Source organism: Grus americana, chromosome 1 (genome assembly GCF_028858705.1).
Source record: "Grus americana isolate bGruAme1 chromosome 1, bGruAme1.mat, whole genome shotgun sequence".
NCBI classification, from domain to species: Eukaryota; Metazoa; Chordata; class Aves; order Gruiformes; family Gruidae; genus Grus; species Grus americana.
Genome location: NC_072852.1, coordinates 120,387,686 through 120,410,626, shown reverse-complemented (window position 1 = coordinate 120,410,626; position 22,941 = coordinate 120,387,686). Strand labels below are relative to the sequence as shown.

General features: G+C 41.0%; 1 protein-coding gene across 3 annotated transcripts in view; it reads left to right on the top strand.

Annotated features, from left to right (window-relative positions):
• The window catches only part of DSCAM (DS cell adhesion molecule), a 476,818-nt gene that overhangs the window by 292,814 nt on the left and 161,063 nt on the right, over positions 1-22,941 (top strand). For 2 of the 3 annotated variants that reach the window (XM_054820229.1, XM_054820238.1), the window contains exons 6-9: positions 1,501-1,776; positions 4,266-4,562; positions 5,380-5,655; positions 19,062-19,340. In XM_054820229.1, coding sequence (XP_054676204.1) covers positions 1,501-1,776; positions 4,266-4,562; positions 5,380-5,655; positions 19,062-19,340 — 1,128 coding nt within the window. Of the gene's footprint in view, positions 1-1,500; positions 1,777-4,265; positions 4,563-5,379; positions 5,656-19,061; positions 19,341-22,941 lie in introns of those variants that run through there. The other variant, XM_054820247.1, reaches the window with a different exon arrangement.

Below are 22,941 nucleotides of genomic sequence, written 5' to 3'. Positions count from 1 at the left end.
AGGTAGTGGTATCACTGTGATACCAAAAGTATCCCCAGTGCCTGGTGATAATTTTATTTACGGACTCAGTGACCAAACAGCCAGTAGGTATCTTGTGGATCGGGTTGGCAGGAGGCAACAGCTAGGCAAAGGGGTTTTACCCTCCTCTGCCAGGGAGGATGTGGTTCACTTTCTTGTATCATCACGGCTCTGAGACGTTGGTGGTGCACTTGAGTGTGTCTGTTTTGTTTTATGGGTCATTGACAGTTTTGAGCTTTTGCGGTCTTTTGGATAGGAAACGTGGAGATGTCCAGTGACTTGTAACATGCATATGAGCACAAATTAACTGTTGCTCTGGACCGTTGTAGAGGAAAGGTCTGTTACGTACATGTCTGTGATCCAGAATGTCTGAGGCCACTGACCTGTGTGGTTTTTTCCAGGCCTCTGTTCCCAACAGGCTGCTAAAGACTTATTCCATCCTGTATGTTATAAAATGTTCTGTAAAGTGAATGAGTTAGCTGAGGAAATTTTTGTGTATAAACTTGTATACATGTGTGCATATGCATGTATGCAAGCTGGTAAAAAATAAATAGGTTGGTATGTATTAATATCAGAGATGAGATGGTATCGCTGTTGATAGTAGTCCCTTGTCTTTATTGGGAAGTCAAATCAAAACATACAAAGCATGAGATAAGATTTGCATTTAGTAATGCTGGCAACTGTTAGAAGGCAGGATAAAGATTGTTATCCTTGCATTTAAGTTTATAAGGGTTTTTTTCAACACTGCTCATCCTTTTTTTTTTTTTATTTTTACAGTATAAAACTTGCATTACCTATGTCCTACTGTTTGTTAAGGCTGATTTGAAAATACTGTAGTCTTTCCATGTTGAAGCAGAAAATTTAGTTAGCTCACACACAGAAACACTTACATGTGGGCAGATCCTACAGATGCCTATGGGTGCACCTGTATTAACATTTTAGTGTGGATCTTCCACTCTTAAAAGCTAATCTCTGGTTATTGGAATTTAACAAACTTGTTCACATCAGGGAGTGGTTTTGAAGTATGTGAACTGGGTTCCTTTTGCAGGAAATTAAACCAGAAGATAAGCTTCAGGAATGCACCTAATTCATCAGTTCAAATGTCCACACTGCACTAATCTGAAGTAATGTCCTACCCTCCCAAAACATATGTAGTGCCATTGTTAGACCCTCAGTACCAACGGTGTTACTCGGTACATCTGCTCCTACTGTTCATTTAGGCATGGTCTAGAGGATTATATCACATGTTAAATAAGTTATCCCTATAGATCTATGTTTTGTGTCATGGATGTTGGTGACCAAAATGCTTGTTTAGAGCAAACACAGTCATCTGTTGTTTGTTTGTGTTTTTTTCAGAAGGGCTGTGATTTTTGTTGTTCTCCTTAATAGGGAATTAATTTGCCACTTGCACATAAATACACGTGCATACTTAATGTTCTTTATTTCCCTTTCCCTCTCCCTTATTTTTGTTTAAATCTTCAGAACAACTAAAAGCCACGATTAGCCCACGGAAAGTAAAAAGCAGTGTTGGTAGTCAAGTGTCCTTGTCCTGCAGTGTGACGGGAACTGAGGACCAGGACCTCTCCTGGTATCGTAATGGTGAAATCATCAACCCTGGTAACAATGTCCGGATCACTGGCGTCAACCGGGAGAACCTTATTATGGATGGCATGGCCAAGAGTGATGGTGGAGCTTACCAGTGCTTTGTGCGCAAGGACAAGATGTCTGCTCAAGACTATGTTCAGGTGGTACTAGAAGGTCAGTCACTTCCTGTTTAGCAATTCTGCTCTCCATAGTATATATGTCATCTCTGGTGTTATTGCTGTAAAGTGAGGGATAGTGGACCCTAGACAGGAGACGAGGGTACTCATGAACTGCCAGTGGGGTTTATTATGCCCTGCTCTGAGCAAAAACTAATGGAATGAAAAAAAAATTATTTGAAAACAAAAATCCCTCCTGAGCAGTCCTTCCAGTCTGGTTGTTTTTGGGGGTTTTGGGGGTTTTTTGGGTGGGGTGGGTGGTGGTGGGGTTGATTTTAGACATTAGCTTTCAGTAGGACATCAGAGAAGAGGTCTCTATTCAACTCCAAACATCTCCTTCTCGGCATGGCTTTTCTGGTTGGGTGTATTGGCCAAAGGCTTGGACATCATCTGAACTAATTGACACAATGTTCCACATGATAGTCAAGTGAGAAAAGTAATCAGTTTGTACAGAGCCAGTTCACTAATGAGGCTGTAGTGCAGTCATGGCATGGACACTATTTTTAGAGCCTTTATAGAAAAAGAAGAGATTACCTGCCTGGACTGAGTTACCTCGGCAACCATCTCCCATGACTAAGAAAGCCTAAAGAGCATATTGATAATCTATCATGATGTCAAGAGAGTGCAGGTTATCAGAGAGCAACAGCAGGAAAGATTTCAAAGACACTCGGGTCTCACTGGGAAAATAATGTCTGCTTTCATCTCCAAAAAAAAGCCTGTCACTTGAATTAAAAAAAAGAGGAGGAGGGGTGGCAGAGGTACATACTGTGCACACTCACAGATTTATTGGTCCTGTGTCAACTTTCTTTCAGGATAAAAAAAGCGCTTTTTTGTTGCTGCTGTTTTGTTTTCTGAGGGATGACAGTATCTAATACACAGCAAAGGAAAGGAAGAGAGTCAGAGATGAAAATAAATAAATTAGAACTCTGTCGCACAACCAATGGGACAGAAATGAAAGGGACAGGAGGGAGGAGGAGAAAATTATGAAATCAAATCAAATCAAATGCTCCTGCAGGGAATCTGAGGTCTTTCAGCAGCCTGAGCGTGGCAATGCCTTGTGTTTTTGACTATGGGGCAAGCAAGAGAATTTTGTAGCCCTGTTTTTAATTCTGCTATGATTCAGCATGTTTCGTGGGGAGTCTTGCACACGTCATACCAGTTCTCTCAATTTCCTGGATGAGGTTGCACTGAAATTGCAATCTAAGAATTGCAGTTTCCAGGGGAGTCATCATGGTTCAAGCCTCCCAAACATATGGGTAATGCATAGCAGAATGTACATGAAGAGACAGTATTAGTGCATCACACAGATCATGAGACTTGTCAGTCCTGTCCTGACACCCTCTGTCCTGTGTGACACTGAAAGGAGTTGTCCTTAATGGGCTTCGTGTTCAAGGTGAGTTTTCAAGTGTCTTTGGCCCCTCTCTAGGTGATGAGGCACCTTTTCCTTCTGTTGCTTGCAGGCACTACTGCTGTAGGAACACTGAAGTTAGTTTACTTGCCACTTGGCTCTTTTAAACCAGTAGCCTACAGCACTGTTGTCCAAACTTTGGACTGGATTGCTTCCTGTGTTCTGCATACTGCTCTTGGTGTGTGGCCTTTTGCTCCCAATTACACTGAAATTCCTTCTAGGTAAAGCTTTGAAAGTATGATTTTCAAAGGAGAGTAAACATGCGTTGCACGATCTCAGAAAGAACTTCCTAACTAATAGTAGTGTGTCGGCACTCCTAAATGTTACCCCTCTGAACTCACTGGATAGGTGGTTATTTAATGCTGTTTCCTACTTACAATGTCAAACTTTGTGTCTCCATCCATTCTCTTTATTCACTTGTCTGGTAGAGGCTAAGCAAATTGTGACACAGATGACAAGAGAAAGCATTTGAGCGCTCTCATTTCAGAAGAATATTCATCTGTAGCACAAAATGGCTGCAGAAAGAAATTGGCATCACTGTTATTACTGGCAATCTGCATTCAGAAAAGCTTAATTCAATACTTTTCTAAATGAGGTATTGTGGGTCAGGACTAAACTGCATTGGCACAGCTGTGTGAAATTAGCTTATGCAAGTTATGCCTGGCTCTTGCCAGCAGGATACATCCTTAGCTTTCCAAGGAGAAGAAAAATTCCAAATGTTTTGAGGCTTTGCTGTATGTCTTTTGCAATTAATTGTGTATGGCGCTAACATTTTTCTACAAGAACCTGGCAGTTCATACAGTTGTGCAGAGCCCTGGTCCATCTATTCAAGTGCTTTTCGTTCAGCAGGGGTCAGGTTTCTTAGAAGATGAAGAGAAACCTGCAGTAAGTACAGGATCATTTAAGTACTCTACTACCAAAATTTGTTTCTCTCTCTCAATAATTAGAGTTACATCCTGGTACACAATTGTTTACATCTCTTCTGAAAAAGATCTTAGCTCACATGATAGACTTCAGGATAGAGGGAACAGCTTTACAGCATGCAAGTACTATCCTCCCGCTTTTCTTTCCCTTGGCAGATGGAACTCCCAAAATCATTTCTGCCTTCAGTGAGAAAGTGGTGAGTCCGGGAGAGCCAGTCTCTCTTATGTGCAATGTGAAGGGGACTCCTCTGCCTACGATCACTTGGACACTGGACGAAGATCCCATTGTGAAGGACGGCAGTCATCGTATCAGCCAGATTATCACCTCCGAAGGCAATGTGGTCAGTTACCTGAATATCTCTAACACTCAGGTCCGAGATGGTGGAGTTTATCGCTGTACTGCCAACAACTCTGCTGGAGTCGTCCTGTACCAGGCTCGAATAAACGTAAGAGGTGCTTGTCAAATCAGCTCCTCAAAAAAACACACATAACTCATTGTAGTGGAGAAGAAGATTGTTGCATGTGATGAAATGAGTCTTGGAATGCCAAAACCAACTTACTGTTTTTCCCCTCTTTTTCTTCCCCGCTCTCTTTTCCCACCCTGCCTCTCCAGCCCCATCTAGAAAGTGTATGGTATGGTTAAATGTTGGAAGAACCCTTTGGCTTGTGTTCTATAGTCTATTTTTCCTATACTCATCTCTACTAGTTCACAGTTTCTTTACTTTAGTCCTGCTGTGCATGGGATTTTTTCCTTTTCCTTTCCTCCTTTACTTGTCCAACATTCATTGTAATTATTCATGTATACAGTACTTTAGCTTGCATTTCTAGCTCTACATGGCATAATACCCATCCTCATGGTATTATACTGCATATACGTCAAAAATAAAAGCTAACTTTGTCAGTGTTCTCAGGTGTAACAGGATTCTAGCTTTGTATCAGTTTTAGTATTTCACATTAATTAAATCATCCTCAGCCTTTTAATTTGTAATGCAGCAAAGATTTTATCAGGCAAGTGTTGGATAATGCAAACATATACCCCCCACATAATTAGTATGTATGCTGCAGGGTGAGGAAAAACTAGAGCATATAAAGATTAGGGAAACTGCTTAAGTAGCTCTTAAAAGGAAAAACTGTCAAATGCTAAGAAGTGTTGTGCAAGCCGCATCTGTAAATGTCGTTAACATTTGTATATTCAGAAAAATTATACGTATGTTTCCTCAAGCAAATGTGCCTTTAAATTGTTTTCAAGAGTTTCTTTTTACCTTTCTAGGGCCAGCAAGCATTCGACCAATGAAGAACATCACAGCAATAGCTGGACGGGACACCTACATACACTGCCGTGTGATCGGCTACCCGTATTACTCCATCAAGTGGTACAAGAACTCTAACCTGCTACCTTTTAACCATCGCCAAGTGGCGTTTGAGAACAACGGGACACTGAAGCTTTCAGACGTGCAGAAGGAAGTAGACGAGGGTGAATACACGTGCAATGTCCTTGTTCAACCCCAGCTGTCCACCAGCCAGAGTGTGCACGTGACAGTAAAAGGTGAGGTTAATTCGGAAAACTAGAGCCAAGCTAATGGTCGTGTCGTCTATAGAAACGCAGATTTGCACACATAGGATTGTCCTGGCAGTTAGATAATGAGCACTTAAGAAGATTAATCCAGATTTGTGTTTATTTTTAATGATGACATAGGTGCTAATCAGTCACTGTGTCTTGTTCTCTCTTGACTTTTACCCTCCTTCATTCAACTAGCAAAGTACTGCTTTCCAAGTGGAAGCCTCGCAGAAGCAAGCTTTCCATGAGCAGTTGTCACTATGACAACTAAGTCAGTAGATTAATGGTTTGTCACCTAAATTTCACTTGTGACTGTTTCTCTGCTGGATGATAAAGTTCACATTTTCATTAGGCACTGACTTTCCAGCTTTTAAAAAATAAGATGAGAACTTTAATGTGTGTATTTCTGCCAATAAGCAGAGACAGGAACTAAAAGCATTAACCTTGCCTTCCTCTTAAGTGTGCTTCTCTGAGTGTTCTTGGTGCTTAGAAAGGTAGCACTGTAAATAAATGTGACTTGAAATTCTACTATGATGCTTAAAATCTATTCAAATAGTCCCAAACAAGGATGTTCAGATGGCCCCGAAACACTTCAGCAATAGATGAGAATAGGAATTTTTTAGCATTGTGCTCTGACTATTCTAATACTGGCAATGTTCAGACCTATTCACAAGGACACAAAAGACAGAAAACCTGATTGCAGTAGCACCTAGTTTTGAGCAATGGAGCCACTAAATAGTGCACTTCATGTGAACCTGTAGGAAGAACTGAGGTGTAATTTCACTGTTCCTGAAGTTCTTAGAAACTTTTCTTGGGCTTTCTTGGGGGGGGAGAGGAGAGGAAGGAAAGTTGATTCCTGTATCCATTCTCAGATAAGATACAGAGAACAGTAAGGTAAAATGACTTTATTACAGACATCTGATCTTTTAACTTCTTTCTGTTGTGTTTTTTTTAGCCCTTTCTTGTTTTCAGTCTGGAGTGATGTAATTGCTAATTATTTCAAGAGCTGAGGGGATTAGCTTTAAGCCCCTAGCCACTTGGACTCTGAAAGACATGACATCTCACACAACTGAGACCATCAGGAGCGCTGCTCACATGCTGGGGCATAAAAAACTAATGTCACCATTTCTTTTCATGTAGGTGGTACCTTGCTTGACATTACAATAATATCACAGATCTACTGATGCGGTTTAGAAACTGAATGCTAAACTAGTAATTTTGTTGCAGCTGCACTAACAGTTCACCATGGTAAATCTGATGGGCAATGCTGCCTCTTAGATGATACTGTTCTTCAAATGACTATCAAAATGAATTTAGCCAAAAAAAAAAAAAAAATCCAGTGTTCTATCCTTACAGCTCAGCATTTAGATCAAAACATTACCAGTCACTGAGAACGCTAGCTGGTATCTCAGGTGCAGTACTGTTTTTTCTTCCATTGGGTTACAATTTCAAACTTGACAATTCCTCCCCAAGAAAGCAGATTGCCAGCTCGATCAATTTTGATTTAACTGTAACTTTTGTCAATTATTTGACTTCCTTGAAGGTATTCTACCTTATTTCTGGATATTCAGCTGCTAGGGCCATTGGCTGGTCAGAAATCCCAAACAGTGACTGAATATACTCTGAATAACTTGCATAAATGTGTCATGTTTGAAGAGTGCTGATGGGCTGAGGTGCCGCTGCACCTGTGATACAGCCTGATCCTACATATGCTCCGTAAGGCAGATGCATTGGAGCACTGCAAGTCGCAGCATGAAAAGCAATCCATGCAACATGCAAAGCAAACGTGTCAGCATGGCTCATACCTATGGATCTGGAGTTGCCAAATTTGCCTGCAAAGTGCCCTGGTTACTTCATCATGCCCTGGCCTTGACAAGACACTGTTATTTAAAAATTAAAGGTTAATAGCCTGTCCTCATATGCTAAGCCCAAAATGTCAAAGGTGAGCTTTGTATGTCAGACTTGAACAATTCTCAAGGTTCTGCTGTTGTAGCTGGAGGTCAGCATTGCCACAGTGGTTTTTTAGATGGCTATGTATTGTTTTCTTCCATAACTACAGAGTGATTTTACCTAACATGTTAGTGGAGAGTCAAAAGTGGCCTGTGGCTTTAAAACATTACTAATGTTTGTGCTGCCTTTTCATTTTATAGATTCCAAAGTTAATGTGGTGACTTTTCAGGCATTTCTATTTGATTCCAAGAAATACAAAATATGGCCCAGCTTGCATTCTGGAGGTTAAAAGTACTCTGAAATACGACATTGTAAGAGGAATTAATATCAGTGCCCAAATATCCTTATTTATAGTTCAGCGTCTCGTACCATCAGTATACTCATTTCTTCTTCAGAGAAACAGAGGGAGAATTATTGTACATCTTCAACATCATGGGTCCTTTGGTTTGTTCTCAGTTTTGCTACAAGCTTCCTGGGTGACCTCAAACCAGTCATCTGAAGGGTGATTCAGAATAGATGATACATGATGAGCTGTTACTTGGTATTTTGTTTCCTCCATGTTCTGTTCTGAAGACATAATTACCAATTTCCTCGTGAGTTTTTCTGAGATTATAATCTCTGCGGTATCAAAGTGTTTCAGAAACAATGCGTTCATTTTCAAAACCCACCTGGGTGATGAGGAGTACTTTGACAAATGGCAACGGAGGCACAGATTGAATTTAAAAGTATCCACAAATTTTTGTATATTCAGTTTCAGAAGACTACATCTTGATTTTTCCAGTTCACTTGCTGTTATATTGCATTTATATGTTCAAACCTCTGATCCCATTGAAATGAAGTTACTTCTGAGAGTTCTTTTTCCTTCTTCAGATCAGTCACGTCACCCAGCTTAGCAACTCCCTGGGAAAGACAGATTTGAGTCATTCAATTAACATTATCTGAGAGATCTGTGGCAAAGGTGAACACAGAATTTGGCTCTGCAGGGCAGCATTTATCTGCATTATGCATACGACTGGCCTTTCTTGTCTGTAGTCCTCTGCCACACTTACTGCCCACTTTCCAAACTCTCCAGTATATGAAGCATCCTCGTTCTGTCTTGACTGAGGACTTGGTAAAAGCAGCATCCAAATAAAGATACGAAAAAGCATGAGCATGTAAGCAAATACAAGAGGGGTGCCCATTCTGTACAGTATTTTGAGATTTACAAACATCCAATGAAAGCAAAATCTTGAGGACATTTTTTGAAAATCACTGTAGGATCTCAGACAAGAGGACAGTAACTTCGAAATGAGATCCTGACTGCCAGATAACCCAAGAGTGGGGCCGATAGAGCCTCGCTGTGCAGGCTCCCGCCTGGCAGGCTGTCAGGAAGCCAAAAGCTTGGGAGCCGGGCACTTACGTGCTATTCAACCTTAGGCCAGCGACGTCTCTGCATTGCTGATCAGAAGAATCAATTAGATACCACAAGAATTCAGTTGTCCTGTTTTTTAGGAATAACTTGTGCCCTTGTCTTCATAGCCACCTACCACAGAGGACTGTAGATGCCAAATAACTGTCCCACAGAGATGTGGCATGTCACATGCCTACGCCCCCATCCCTTGCCGGTCCCTTGTCTCTGTCCCAAAATCTGGATCTTGGAAGCTAGCAGTCCCATAAGCTGGCTACTGGGAGCTAAGTGGATAAGCTGGCAGGAAAATACGCAGGTTTCTGCTTGGCAGACATAGCTCTGTTGGAACAGTGCCTGAGTCCTAACGGAGCTTTTTGGAAATCAAGCCATCTTGGCATTATTTTTTTATATTTAGACAAATGAATTGGCCAGTTCTGGGTTCTGACAAAAATCCATGAAAACTACCCATCCGTAATGTATACCTAACAGGGGAGAGGCTACGACTGTACTTACATACTTAATTTCTGGTATTTCATACCTGTCGACCACTTGCTTTTGCAACTGTAATAATACCCTTTCAACATGTTTTCTTTGGCTTGGGTTAAATGCAATTTTCTTTTTAGCTTTCTTGTAAAGTAAACTGAACCCCTTTTCCTCCCCCTCCTGCAAAATGGAAACAGTAGCTACTGACATCCTCAGAAGTAATCATCGAGATTGGCCTTGCTAAGGATACTGCATAGGTCCTTGCCAACAACAGAATTATTCTTAGCAGCACTAGTTTCTTACTCTGCATTTGGCCCAGCTCTAGTGGTTTGCCAGTGGGGTTCATATACATCTGCCAATGGCAGAGGACTATTGAAGTCAAACATCCTAAGGAGAAGAATATTCTGTAGAAGATGTAGGGTTTTGTGCTCTTTCCTCCTAAGTATGACCTGTCCTCTTCAGTCTTCTCTAGCTCATCCTTGCCTAAGTCCTGGATCTTCTGCTCTGGGTTTCAAAACCAGTTGGTCCTCTACATCTTTCCTATCTCAGTCCTTATTTCCTCAGTGTCCTGTTATGACTCAAAACTAGTATTCCCCCTTAAGCTCCCAACCTTCCTCCCAGCTTCCGGTTAATCCTCCCTTTCTGCCAGTCTTCACTTTCTCCATCTCCCCTGGGTTTCACTCTGTCTCCCCTTGATGTGTGTCTTCGTTCACTCTCTGTGCTGTACCTCACCCCACTGCTTCCTTGTCCCAGTCTCACATCCCCAGCCAGTTTCCCAACTCCACTTTATCAAACCCCACGACCTCTGCAATCCCACCATAAGCCTGCTCCCAACCTCTGACTTCCCCTCTGAATCTAATTCTATAATTCCCTTTTGTTATCCTGGACACTGCTTTGATCTTCTGCTCCATCGCTTGCTGCTGCTGTCTGCATGCCCAGGAACGCAGGCTGTTTCCCCACTCTGGTCCCTTGGCCCCCACATCCCCTTTCATTCTCTCTGCATTGAAATAACTTTTCTCGTGCTTCCTGGGCCCAGCGCGGGCAGCTGTATAAGCACTAGAGAGACAAATCTGTCTGCTTTTGTTTCTGACATCTCACCAGCCTGCACCTGCCCCACATGGCTGGAACTGCCTCAGCCACTGAAGGTGGTGCTGGGATGTGTTCAGTGCTGCTCGAACCCTGGGAGCTCTTAGCTGTTAGTCACTGGAAAATGTTTTCACGAGATGTGATAACTGTGGGGGTTTTGTCTATTTATTTATTTGTTTTTTGCTCAGACTGCAACATTTGGGCACCCTTGTGATGACTTTTCATAGGGACAGCAAGAATATCTGATGCTAGTGCCATCACCTGCTGAACTTGAAAAAATCCATGCTGCTAACCATGGGTCAGGTGGGACTTCTCAGATTCTCACAATGCCTTTTTTTTTTTTTTTTTTTTGCTTTTATGGTAGGATCAATATATACTGCATCCCTATTTTTCCACCCTTTCTCCTTATTCTTGGAAATGGCCAAACAGTTGTAGCTGAAACTTTCCAGCTGAAATGACTCAGCCTGAGGCAGACACCTGGCCTGGAAAAATACTATCCAAACAAAAGTCAAACTGCAAGCAAACAAAAATAGGCTTATAATGAGAAGTGTTGGCAAACAAAGAAAGAGGTTATATTATCCACCCCATCTGTAAGTTTCATATTTCTGTTGAAAAACAACCCTTCAAGTGGCAAGATGGTAAAATAATAATGGCAGCATCTCTTCTACAGCAATTTAGATCTCAAAGCATTTTAAAACCAGGAGTGAGTCATTATCTCCTTTTTTTTTTATTATGTAATTTATAGTAATAGTTTTCTCAGCTACAGTAAAAGCCATCAGTAGTAAGTGATGATTTTCTTTTCATCAGTCTCATGGGACACACTTCTCATGTAAACAGCCTGCTGCTATTCACACTTCTCTGACAGAAATTAATTGAAAAAGAAGCCCCTTAGAGGGAAGGGTGCAGCATCATTAAAATAAAAAGTGTCGTGTTCAAAAGGACTGTTTCTGATCTTGTAGAGCTTATATATCTCATTGATTTAGAAGACTTCTCATTGCCTTATGCCAAAGTGATAGCACTTCACCTATTGTGAACCACGTAAAATAATTGTACCAGCCTGTTTCTTTTTAGAAAACAAGCAAACCAAACAGGGGCTATTTCTAAGTAACTTCACATTGCAACTGTTTGAATAGATTGTCCTCATTTTTCCTGGGAAGTATCTAGCTTTTTCTAATATATAAAAATGTTATCAGTGGATTTGCATTGCAGATCAGTTCAGGAAGGGCTGGTTTAGATAGTGAAAAATACGCAGGCACAAAAGCAAAAAAAGATCAGGGGAAATCTTCAAGGGTTCTTGGGAGCATGGTGCATGCTGTCATCAAACAACCTGCTAATCTGTTTATGCTTCAGTCTGTGGCATGGATTATGGCAAGTGTGGGTTCAGCTTTCATGCATGTATCTAAGACGTAATTTCCTACTGACTGAACCTTGCCAATAATTTGAGTCAGAAAAAACTTCCGGCCTTGATGTCCTTCAGATACTTATTTCATTATATCACTTTCTGCCTTTCTTTCACTCTCCCATGCAATATCTTTTTGGATCCCTCCAAGCTTGTTGCAACTTCTTCAGAAAGAAATATTCAGATCTCTCAAAGTGCCCGGAGTTGTCATATGCGGGAATCGCACAAGGGCCATGTGGTGAGAATGGATGAGAATGTCCAGTCGTGCAAAAGGTCCTGCAGAAATCAGCTTAACAGTCATTCTCAGGTCACGTAATGGGCATAGGGACTTCTCACGGGGAGCAAGCAGTGGCAGCAGTCTGATTTAAGGGAATGTGCACTTTGGTAGTGATATCTCCCATGTGAGAACCCCAGCGTCTAACCCATAGAAGTACCTGAAGAAAACTGGTATACAATATGTGAGACTTAACAGGTCTATTTACCTTTTTGCCATTCAACATACAACAACCCAAGGTTAGCCTTGCATTAAAACAGCTGACTCTTACATTCTTTAAAAGCTCACAAGTATCATGTGGATGCTGCAGTTAAGTGTCTTATTTTGTAGCGGTACACTTCTAATATACTATACTAATGATTTCACTTCTGACACTGCAGCAAATGGTCACCCAAAAATGTATGTTAAAGTTGTTTCATTACTATCTTAGTCTTCATGATGAGGAATTAGTATGTACAAATATAAAACTTTTCACTTAAATCTAAAATAGAACTGACTGGTTTTGTGCACAGTCCTTTTTCTTTAAAACACAATTTAAGTTGGTGTGTGGATGTGTTTGTTTATGAATTCTGTAAACAATATGAAATGAGCCTTAATACTTGAATAAGAGCCTCAGCTAAGGAGTTCAAGAGTATCTGTATATTATGTTTGAATTTATCAAAAGCTAGCCCTCCTCTCTTATGCAGCTTTGTTTACTTTGGTTTTGGAAGAAGGCATGTTCTTGCTCTTTTTTCTATTTATTTTGTCAATTATATTTGAAATACTTTCTTATATATTTGTTAAAATCACTCTTACAGTTTTAAGCACTTTACTACATCAAGTTAGTGTGAGCTATTAGCAGTGTGTGTGTAAGTACATATGAGAAGTATGTATACATATCATATATACATGAGAGTGCAGGGCTGGAGTATGCTGGCCTAATTTCAAATCAATGTGTATAATACATAGCATGCAAAAAAAAAAAAAAAAAAAAAAGACAGTATCAGCCCTGTGGAAGCAGAAGGGTGATATAAAATCAGCTGCTTTTGTACAGTCCTTGGATAGAGATGAAAGGGAAGCTAGCATGAAATCAGTCAAACTCCTCACGGGAATGATTTTCAGAGCCAGAAATCATTCTGTTAAAGCCCTCTCACATCTAAACCTGGAACTTTTGGCTCTAGTGATTTAATTCATTTCAACTTTCCACAGTGCTACCTGAAGACAAAGATCACTTTCGGGGCTAAACAAGGGCAATTGCTCTGGACCAGGTTCCAAAAGCATAGTAAAAATAACTAGTGAGTGCTTCTGGATACCTAGCCTACAAGTCAGGCTTTTTATCAGGTGGCACTTTAACAATAAAGGTAACTGCTTGTTGTGTTAATATACTCTTGCAGCTGCTATCTTATCTTCAAATCAAGGTTTTCTCTTTTAAAAAATAAATAGCAAATACATCCCCTCGGGCAGGGAACTGAGCTTCCCACCATCCCAGGTTTGCAGGGTGCTTCACATGGTAAGGGCGTGCACTTTACCCCTCCGAATGGAGGCTGAAAGGAGGCGGTTTGATAGATGGACGAGACATGATGTAAAAGCAATCTTGGTTTCTATGCAACATTTCACATCATCTCCTGTTTTAGAGGAGGTCTCAGAACAGCATCAGGGAACCTGTGAGTTACCAGTGTTACATGGGGAGCGGGGACGAAGCCGAGGGGTGAAGCCTCTCTCGTAAGCTCCCCTGGGAAACACGCACCACAGCGTCTGCTCTGCCACGCTCAGCAACAGTTCCTGATAAAATGCCACAGCTTATTGTGGTAAGATTTTGAAGATGTTTGAATACAGGGTTAATTATGGTAACGAATGAACCTACAAGTAGAGGGAAATGTTGTGCAACAGCAGAGGTATTACAGGGATTAGTTTGGTTCTTTTTTTTAAAATGCATATGCTTAGAAGGGCCTGAAGAATATAATGGTATTCCCTCTTTTCAAGACAGGATACATTAGCACACAACAAGGGAGCAGGGTATGAGGCTTGACTCAGTAAATGCCATTAACAGATAGTTCGATGAATGACATGCCCTACTGATAAGGCTCAATACATACAAGAAAGAAGCAGAAAAATCTAGTGCTTCAGCAACTGTGTGCAATTGCTCTGACTGTCACCGAAATCTGGGAATAAACCTCGTAACACCAATGTAGTGTTAAAAGGCAGGCATTCTTTATTGCAGCGCTGGATGCCCGGGGGATAGCTCCACCCAACGTGCATGCCAGGTGATCACCAACATGCAGGTTATGTAGGATCAAAACATACACATTCATCATTTTTCTCAGAAAGGGCAGTCCTATGATAATCATTTCTTAGAATCCATTTCCATATTCTCCTCCCCGTCACGCATGCTCAGTGATTTGAGTCGGTGGTCCTCAAGGGTCTCTGGTGGTCATCAGTGGTCTCGCACCCGTGTCCGCTGCGTGACCCTCTTCTTGCAGGCATGCGCAGTATCCTTGCTGTGGGTGCACCTGTCCATAACAACTTACTTCATAAGATTAATATCTCCAAACCTATTTTTCAGTTTGGTGGGGGCTGTACATGGAACATAGCAGCACTGTACCTTGCCATGGTCAGTTAGCTTCATTACCTATTACCTTGGTTACAAACTAATTATCTCAACCTGATTCTATAGTTTCTGTTTCACGGCCCCTATCCCACGGTTACAAGACCATCACCCACAACAGATGGAGCTGTTTAGGAGAAACAATCCATGGCAGAAAAAACTTACAAATGACTAGGCTGTGGCTACGGTTTGTGCAGAGGCAAAACAGTTTTGGCTTTTGCACTCCCAGTGCATGAAATCTAGGGTCACACAGCTGCCTTAAGAGGCTACATAATTTGGTAGTTATTATTTTGCATCAGCGAATGGACCTGTACTGTGAGTATTCATTGCTAAAGGTATCTTATATTGTGTGCACAGCTCCTGCGAACAGCATCGTTCCATTAGGGAACCATTTCTAATGATAAAGCGGAGGATGACTTTCATTTTACCATGCAGAGGCACAGGAGAGGTGCACCATGCTCACAAGGCTGCTGCAGGAGACAGGCTATCTGCAGGATACTCTGTTTTAGTGAATCATCTCAGCAGTTTCTTCCAACATAACTCCCATGGAACGGAGGGCAAGAAATTAAGGATGTTCCTCTGCTAATGGAGAGCAGCATGGAAGCCCTCCTTGCCCTCCTTTACAGTAATCTCCCAGAGGTACAGAAGACCTTGCTAGGGCACAAAAACATAATTTAAATCTTCCTGCATTAGCACTAATGAGGCTGGCCCATGCTCCTCTTCTTAAATAGACACTTAATTCAAGCACTCATCAATAAAGCATTCCCAAGACATTGTGCTTCATTGCATGAAGAGAGAGATTTTCACTCTTGCGCGTTGCGGGTAGAGGAGGAAATGTTCCTTCCATGTACACAAGCACACACACACATACAGCCTTCTCTATATAGGTAACATGAAACAACTTATATATAAAATAGCATAATTTAATAAAAATTCAAATGCAAGCTCTGAAGTATGGTCAAACTAAGGCTACATATAAGGCAGGAAAATACTTCAACACACCTTGAAGTATTTTAAACACATTTTAAATGCATCTGTCCTACTACAAATTTTCTCTCAGAGTTGAAATAGTATACATCCCTCTTTTATTTTTTTTTAGTGCTGTTTGGCAATGATACAGCTTGAGTTTACAAAAAAAAAAAAGCCCATGCTAGTTAATCAAGCTTGATATTTTCTTCTATCAACAGTATATGTAAGCTTTTTACTGCAGAGATATACATATAGATAGATATATATGGCAGCTTGTGTATTTCTGAAATTATTTGCCTGACTTCAGGTATGCTTTATTTTAAGTTTTTAATAAGTGATTTTTTGTGATTGTTTTCTTCTTGAAAATAGCAGGAAGAAAATCTATCTATCTGCTGTGTTAGGTCACCAGGAACTGCCTTTATCAGCCCAAACTGGTAAATACTGTAGCTGAAAAACATTCTCCAATACTTCAAAGTTATCACTAAACTATTTACTTTTTTTAAGCACTGATTTTAAATTACACACTGGTTTTTAAAATAAGCTCCTTGTCAGGACTGCAAGCTGCTGCAGGTTGAATATATATTATATTTTATGAAGCAGATATAAATGTTGGTTTCCTCTGTATCTTAAAAACCTGAGTAGAGGGAAAATGTGCTGCCTATAAATATTTTAGCCAATTTCTGAAATGCTCTGCAGGCTGCTACTTAAATTTCAGAGTTGGTAAATGCAGCCTTGCAAATCAATATTTTCTGAAAAATACTTGAATGTGACCTAATGATCTTGCTCTCTGTTTTCTTCATCAGGGAGAGGGAGAGTGAAGATGCACGTAATAATCCTTGAGCAATATGTTGCCTGACTTCTGATATCATTTTGTCCGTGAAAGACTGGTTCGAATTTGTTACACACTCAGCAGAAAATACAGAAGCAATTTGCCACCCTGCTGTGAATTTTAGCATATCTTTCAGCAACGATGCCTGAGACTAAGAGAAGGGTTTGGGCAGAAATGTGCTAGCCAACACAGTAAGGGGGGAACTTGGCCTTTAGCAGATATTTGCACTCATCAAGGGGAAAGGTTATGTCAAAACCTTTTGACAGTTTCATTCTAAAAATTTCTCATTCCCACTTATATTATAAACTGCTTGTCAATAAACGGTAAGAGAAATTTGGCCTTTTCCTGCTGATGTACAAAGAATCCGAAATGTCCCATGTGAATGCGTTAGCTGCGCTAAGGTAATTAGAAGAGGCAGGCAGACATTTTGCCTCACTTTGTGACACTAGGTCCCCAAGTAAAAAGCCGTTCATTTCCAGCGCACAAAGTTCAAATAAACACAGTAATTTATACCGAGTTTCTTTTTTCTGTATGCCTGATCTACCAGATTTGCAAAACACAACAGGACAGGTTTTAGCGATTTGAGAGACGGCAGTCAGGAAAAGGCATTACAGCGTGTGAGAAAAATTGATTGCAGTGGCACTTCTCACAACCGCAGACAGCGAGCTGCTCTCAGAGGAAGTCAGGGAAAGCCTCTAAGGATGAGTCGTGGTACCCTGCGCCTGATGTTACCTCTCTGTGGCAGCTGTGCACGGTCATAACTTCTCCTCATCAAATGGCATCACAGCTATGCCAGAAACAGTGGAGTTAGTATCTGATTTGTGTCAGCCTCTTGCACCACGATGCGCACGTACACAAGCATTTGAACGCGCCTCTGAACAACGCCTTAGCCCTTCCGGGAGTTTGGTATCACTTCCTTAGTGATAAACTTTCTTACTCCTGATGGAGGAGCAGCCAACATATGCAATGATCAAAAGAAATGCTTTCAGCTAACACAGTAATGGTCACAAATACCCGTCCTTGCATCCCAGAAATAGGACACTGGCAGAGGAGTAAAAATGCTGCTGGGGAAGTCAATGGGCTAGCATACATTGCAACCACTTTGAAGAGTTTCTCTGCTTCTTTTCTGCTTCAGTTCTGGGGAAAACACAGCCTTGGATTTGCTAAAAGGTGAAAGGACAAAGGAAATACAATTAGATAAAGTCACCAACTCCATTTTCTTCTGAAGCTAGCTAATATACAGCAGTATAAAAGTTCTGCTGTGGGTATTCTTCAATCTTTCCTGTTAAAGATGTTCGAATGTACTACAGAGTATATATAAGTAATCTCTCAGGCAAGAATAGGAAAATGGACTCCTATATATAAGGTACATAACCTCTAGGAACCTTCTCTTTTGATAAATGAGTATTTGAGTACTGCTTGCAAAGTTGGTTTTATAGTCATTTCAGGAGTGATTGATCGAAACCTATCTTAGATCAATGCCCTGGCTGTTAGAGTGCTCCCCTGAGAAGGGGAGAAGATTTCAGTTCCTTCATCTGGTATTTGAGTCTCAATTTACCAAATTTTTAGTAAATGTTCCAACCACAACCCAGAGAAAGTGAGGCACCCCCATTAACTCTTGCTTTGTTTAGTGAATACATCCACTGTTTCCTTTGTTTTTATTAAAAATACCTGAAAACAAAATGTTTTTTAAGAAGTAGAATTCTTCGCTATGGAAGAAAATAAGAGCATTTCTTTCATGTTTTTTGTAAAAAGAAAGAAAAAAAAGATTTGCCAAGCAAAACATGCTTAGCAGGAATGAAATGTCAGCTTGAGCATTTATGCCTTGTACTGTCCTTCTGTTTAGAAATCAGTTTTAACTTAATTTGCTGTTCTACAAGTACTGTATATGTCTTTCGCTTCATACCTTTACCCAATCCTGTTGAGAATTGTGACTTGAAACACGAAAAAATAAGTGCCAGGAGCAGTTAGAGAAGCTCACATTCCCTTTCATCACATCCCAGAAGCAAAGCTGGAGCCTCTTCCAGGTTTATTCCGTGACCCTAAGCAAGGGCCTCCCACCAGACCTTGAAAGCTGCTGAGCTTTTCCTGGACTGTCCAGGCAGTGTCACTGCTGAAAGACCTGGGGAGTTGCAAGCTGGCAGTATGATTTCTAGAAGAGGTGCTCAATACTCTTGCAGGAATCTGCCGTGGTGTCTGGTGTCTCCAGAAGCCAGGGATTTCACTGCTTGTGATCTCTGCTTATGCATTGGGTAGTCAAAAAAAAAAAAAAAATGGTATTTGCAAAAGACGTGAGTTTTTTTAGCTAAACAATGCTCCACGGCTGTCGAAGGTGTTGATTTTACGTATTCAGCACTGCACATCTGTTCCATTATGTTATTCTCAGAAACGAGACCGTAACTGCAACAGCTCCTCTTTCCTCTTTTGTTTCAGTTCCGCCTTTTATTCAGCCTTTTGAGTTCCCACGGTTCTCCATCGGGCAGCGGGTCTTCATTCCCTGCGTGGTGGTCTCCGGGGATTTGCCCATCACAATCACCTGGCAGAAGGACGGCAGGCCGATCCCGGCCAGCCTCGGGGTGACGATTGACAACATTGACTTCACCAGCTCCTTAAGGATTTCTAATCTTTCACTGATGCACAATGGGAATTATACCTGTATAGCTAGAAATGATGCAGCAGCTGTGGAGCACCAAAGCCAATTAATCGTGAGAGGTAAGTAGATGTAATTAGTTTGAAGGGCACCAATTAAGCGGAATTCATCAGTATTTTGTAATGACATCTGTTTGATGGGAAGTATAAAAAAAGAGGAAAATATGGTAATCCCTCTCTTCATAACAGAGAACACACAGAGCAATAAAGCACAGAAACTAATACGATTTTTCTATCTAAAAGTCTTGAAATTAATCAAAAACCCTGGAGTGGATGGGAGAGCCACAAGACTGACTTCCTGGAAAATTTTGTGAGGCACAAGCCCGTTCATGGGGATCTAGCCTTTGAAATGGTATCAGACTCCTCTCTGTCACTGTTTTAGTCTGATTATCCCCATTTTTTGTTTGGATTAGTCTGTCATATAACATTATGTCAGTAAAAAAGCAAAGCATTGATGCTGACTTCACGGGGAAAAGGCTCTCCTCTGTTACCATGTTGTTCTTTTCCTTATTTGTGTTTATTATGCAATTAGCATGATTCATTTGCTCATGCTGACTTCACAACATTTTGCCTTGAAATACATGTGAATGTAGTTTCAGTAAGGAAACATTTTATGTGGAAAAGACCTTTCAGAGAGATACCTTGCCTCCAACAGCTTTTGCCTTTCAAGTCACACCTTAGCCAAGTTACCTAGAGATTATGCCTTGTGATATATTTCCAAACGTGCTGTGCAAAACTTCAACAAAACAAAATTGCTTCCTTTTCTTTCTAGAAGTTTTTCAAAGTGTTTTAAATTTTCATTTTTAAAAAATAAGTGTTACACTCTTCCATCTCCACCGTCTCCTTCTTGCTACCAAGCCATTAGACTCCTCAGAGAGAGGGCGCACACTGTAATCCTGCAAGTAACCCTACTTATTTCTGCCTGTTGCAGATCACTACATTTTATATTCCCTTCTTTAAGCTTACCAGGATAAATCTTAAAACCAGTCAGAGGCTTTTGCCATCTTTTCCAGGCATTTTTCCACCCTCAAAAACTCATTTGAAGCCAAGTCTTCTGAACAGCTCTTCCTTTTAAGTCAAATCTTCCCACTGTCCTAGGACTATCCTTAATAGATTATTCCCCAGTTTTCCACTTACAGAATCTGTATACTTATGGGGTTTTTATGCTACTATTTCCAACAGTCAGTGGCAAATAAGTCCATTGCTTTTTCACTAGTTTTGATACAAATATTACTTTAATGATTTTTTTTTAACTTCACTGCTTTTAATCTTGTTTAAGTGTTATTCAGTACAGATGTCTATTACTTTCCCCGTCTATCTAGCAATTGTTAAATGTAGTAGTCGAATTAACTACAGGCATTTAATTATGCTTTTCCTAAGCTGCTTTGTTAGTTTTTAACCCTATTCATCATTCTAATAATAAAGAGATTTTCCTCACCTTCTCTTTTGCTGGAGAAGGGGAAGTTGACCACCTCCCATCACAACAGACAGTCCACTGGCTATGCCTGCCCTATTCAGAAATGCTGCACCTAATAACAGCTGAGATCGTACCTGATTTGCAGTTACACTCGGTGCTTGAAGTGATGGGAAAGAATCATTGTGGCAACTGCGTATGGGTTCCCATTGGCGTTTCATCAAAACGGGGATGGTAGGATGGTCTAGGCCGTACCACTGAAAACCGGCTCTCTGCAAACACTGTCTATCTTTTTTTTCAGCACCGAGACCCATGAGGCTGTAACACGTTGAGTGAGCCCCCGTGTAGGGGTTTCTGCTCTGCGCCCCACCGGTCGGGGCAAGCCCCGTCTCCCCCTGACTTCTCCTGCCTCGCCTGACCTGCGGTTTCCCGGCCTCCTGCTGATGGGGGTCACTGCCTCTTCTGGCAAGCCCCTGGCTGGCCTCGCCTCTGTTCCCTGGACACCTCTGCCTCTTGCTGCCTTTTTTTGGCATTAATTAGATTTTCCTCCTTGCCCAGGGAAGGAGTTCTGGGGAACCTGCTCTCTCACCCCTCTCGTGCCACTGACACCAGCACCTCCATTTTCCACTTGTGTGCTGCTGCTCTAATTGCACCTCCTGATGAGGGCTCTGCCCCCATGGTGAGATGACAGCTCTTGGGTGCGTGTGCCTGAAGGGTGTCCTGATAAACCCACGGGCATGATAAAGGGTAGCTTTTCACTCTGTTTTACCCAAAGGCTTGGAGAAATCTTCTGGAGTCCTAGTCCTGCAACTTTTTAGGAGGTTATGAGGGCTACTTAATTTTTCCCCTCTTGCTTATCTTTCTGCCCAGCTAGTACTCTGCAGCAGCCTCCTTTAAGCCTCTCTCCTCTCCTTCTTCTCTCTTCTCTCTTTCTGTCAATTTAAATGGTAATGTCTTAATCAGTTTTGCATATGCATCTGGGATAATAGTTCTCACTCAGGGAAAGGGGAAAATCTAATACGATGTTTAACCTGAATTTTCTGCCAAAACCCTGTATTGACCTCTTTCCCTCATACTGAACTGCTTCAGCTGTCTCATTCCACATAGGTCAGAAGACAGACAACTGTCAGAGGGTCACTGTTGGTCACTACTCTGCATCCAACCTGACCTATACACATTTAAGTAAAGACTTGCTTTCCTGCTGTCTGTTTCTTCTCCAATCTTTCTGATCCCTTCTCGTCTTTTTGTTCATAGGTGCCATATAACTGAAACATAACATTTTCCTAAATCAACTAAGCAGTTTTTCTCCAAATAAAGGGAGAAGAAATGGTGCTTTAATTCCTTTCTAATCCACGTTGTGTGATGTTTTCTCAGCAGTGTGCTTTAAACTTAAATACAGGTTTTCCTAAAAGTCAGAAGATATGTTCTGGGAATATCTTATTTATATGAAGTTTGTGCATTTTGATATGAGAGTAGACAGTGAATGGGAGAGGAAAGTAAAGGGAAATATGACTGTTCCTGACAAAGTTCCTTATCTATACTGTTCTTGTATTTGTTTGAAAAGTAGACTTAAAACGATGAAGGTTATTATGTTTCCAAAATAAGTGGTAGTCCATATCATTTTACAGTACTTGGGTAGACTTAGAATCTAAGTCCAGTCCATTCCTAAGATGAATGAAGAAACACAGACCAAGTGCTTGTTGCTACATTTGAAATACTAGTGAGTACTTCTGCAGAATCCATAAAACCACATAAATTCTTTGGCTTTACAACTTGAGATTTTTTCCCTCAGTATTTTCTATGTCAGATCACGTGTATCTGCTATTTTTTAGCATTCATATTTTTCTGTTAAGTTTTATGTCTGTTAAATAGATTTCCTATATTCTTCCTAGAAATATTATTTTTCATTTCTAAGCTGCACTGCCATTTTGCCAGGACTATTAAATGGCAAAAGAAAAACAAGCACTGGTCTCTTAAAATCTGTGGGCACCTTACGGTAAATCTTCATTGCTGTTCCCATTATTTTGTGCTCTACAAAACAACCAAGTGGCAATAAGGAGCCCTAAAAAAACCTGGCCAGCAAGGCTGGATTTTCCCTGCCTTAAATATCAGAGGAAGATGACTGGCTTCTACAGAGCTTCCTTGTTGAGCATCACATAAGAGATGGAAGGTGCCTGCTGAGAGAAAGAAAGAGAGAGGAGAAAGCTTTTGAGCAGCTGTGCAGCCTTGGGTAAGAAGATCTTAGGGCAA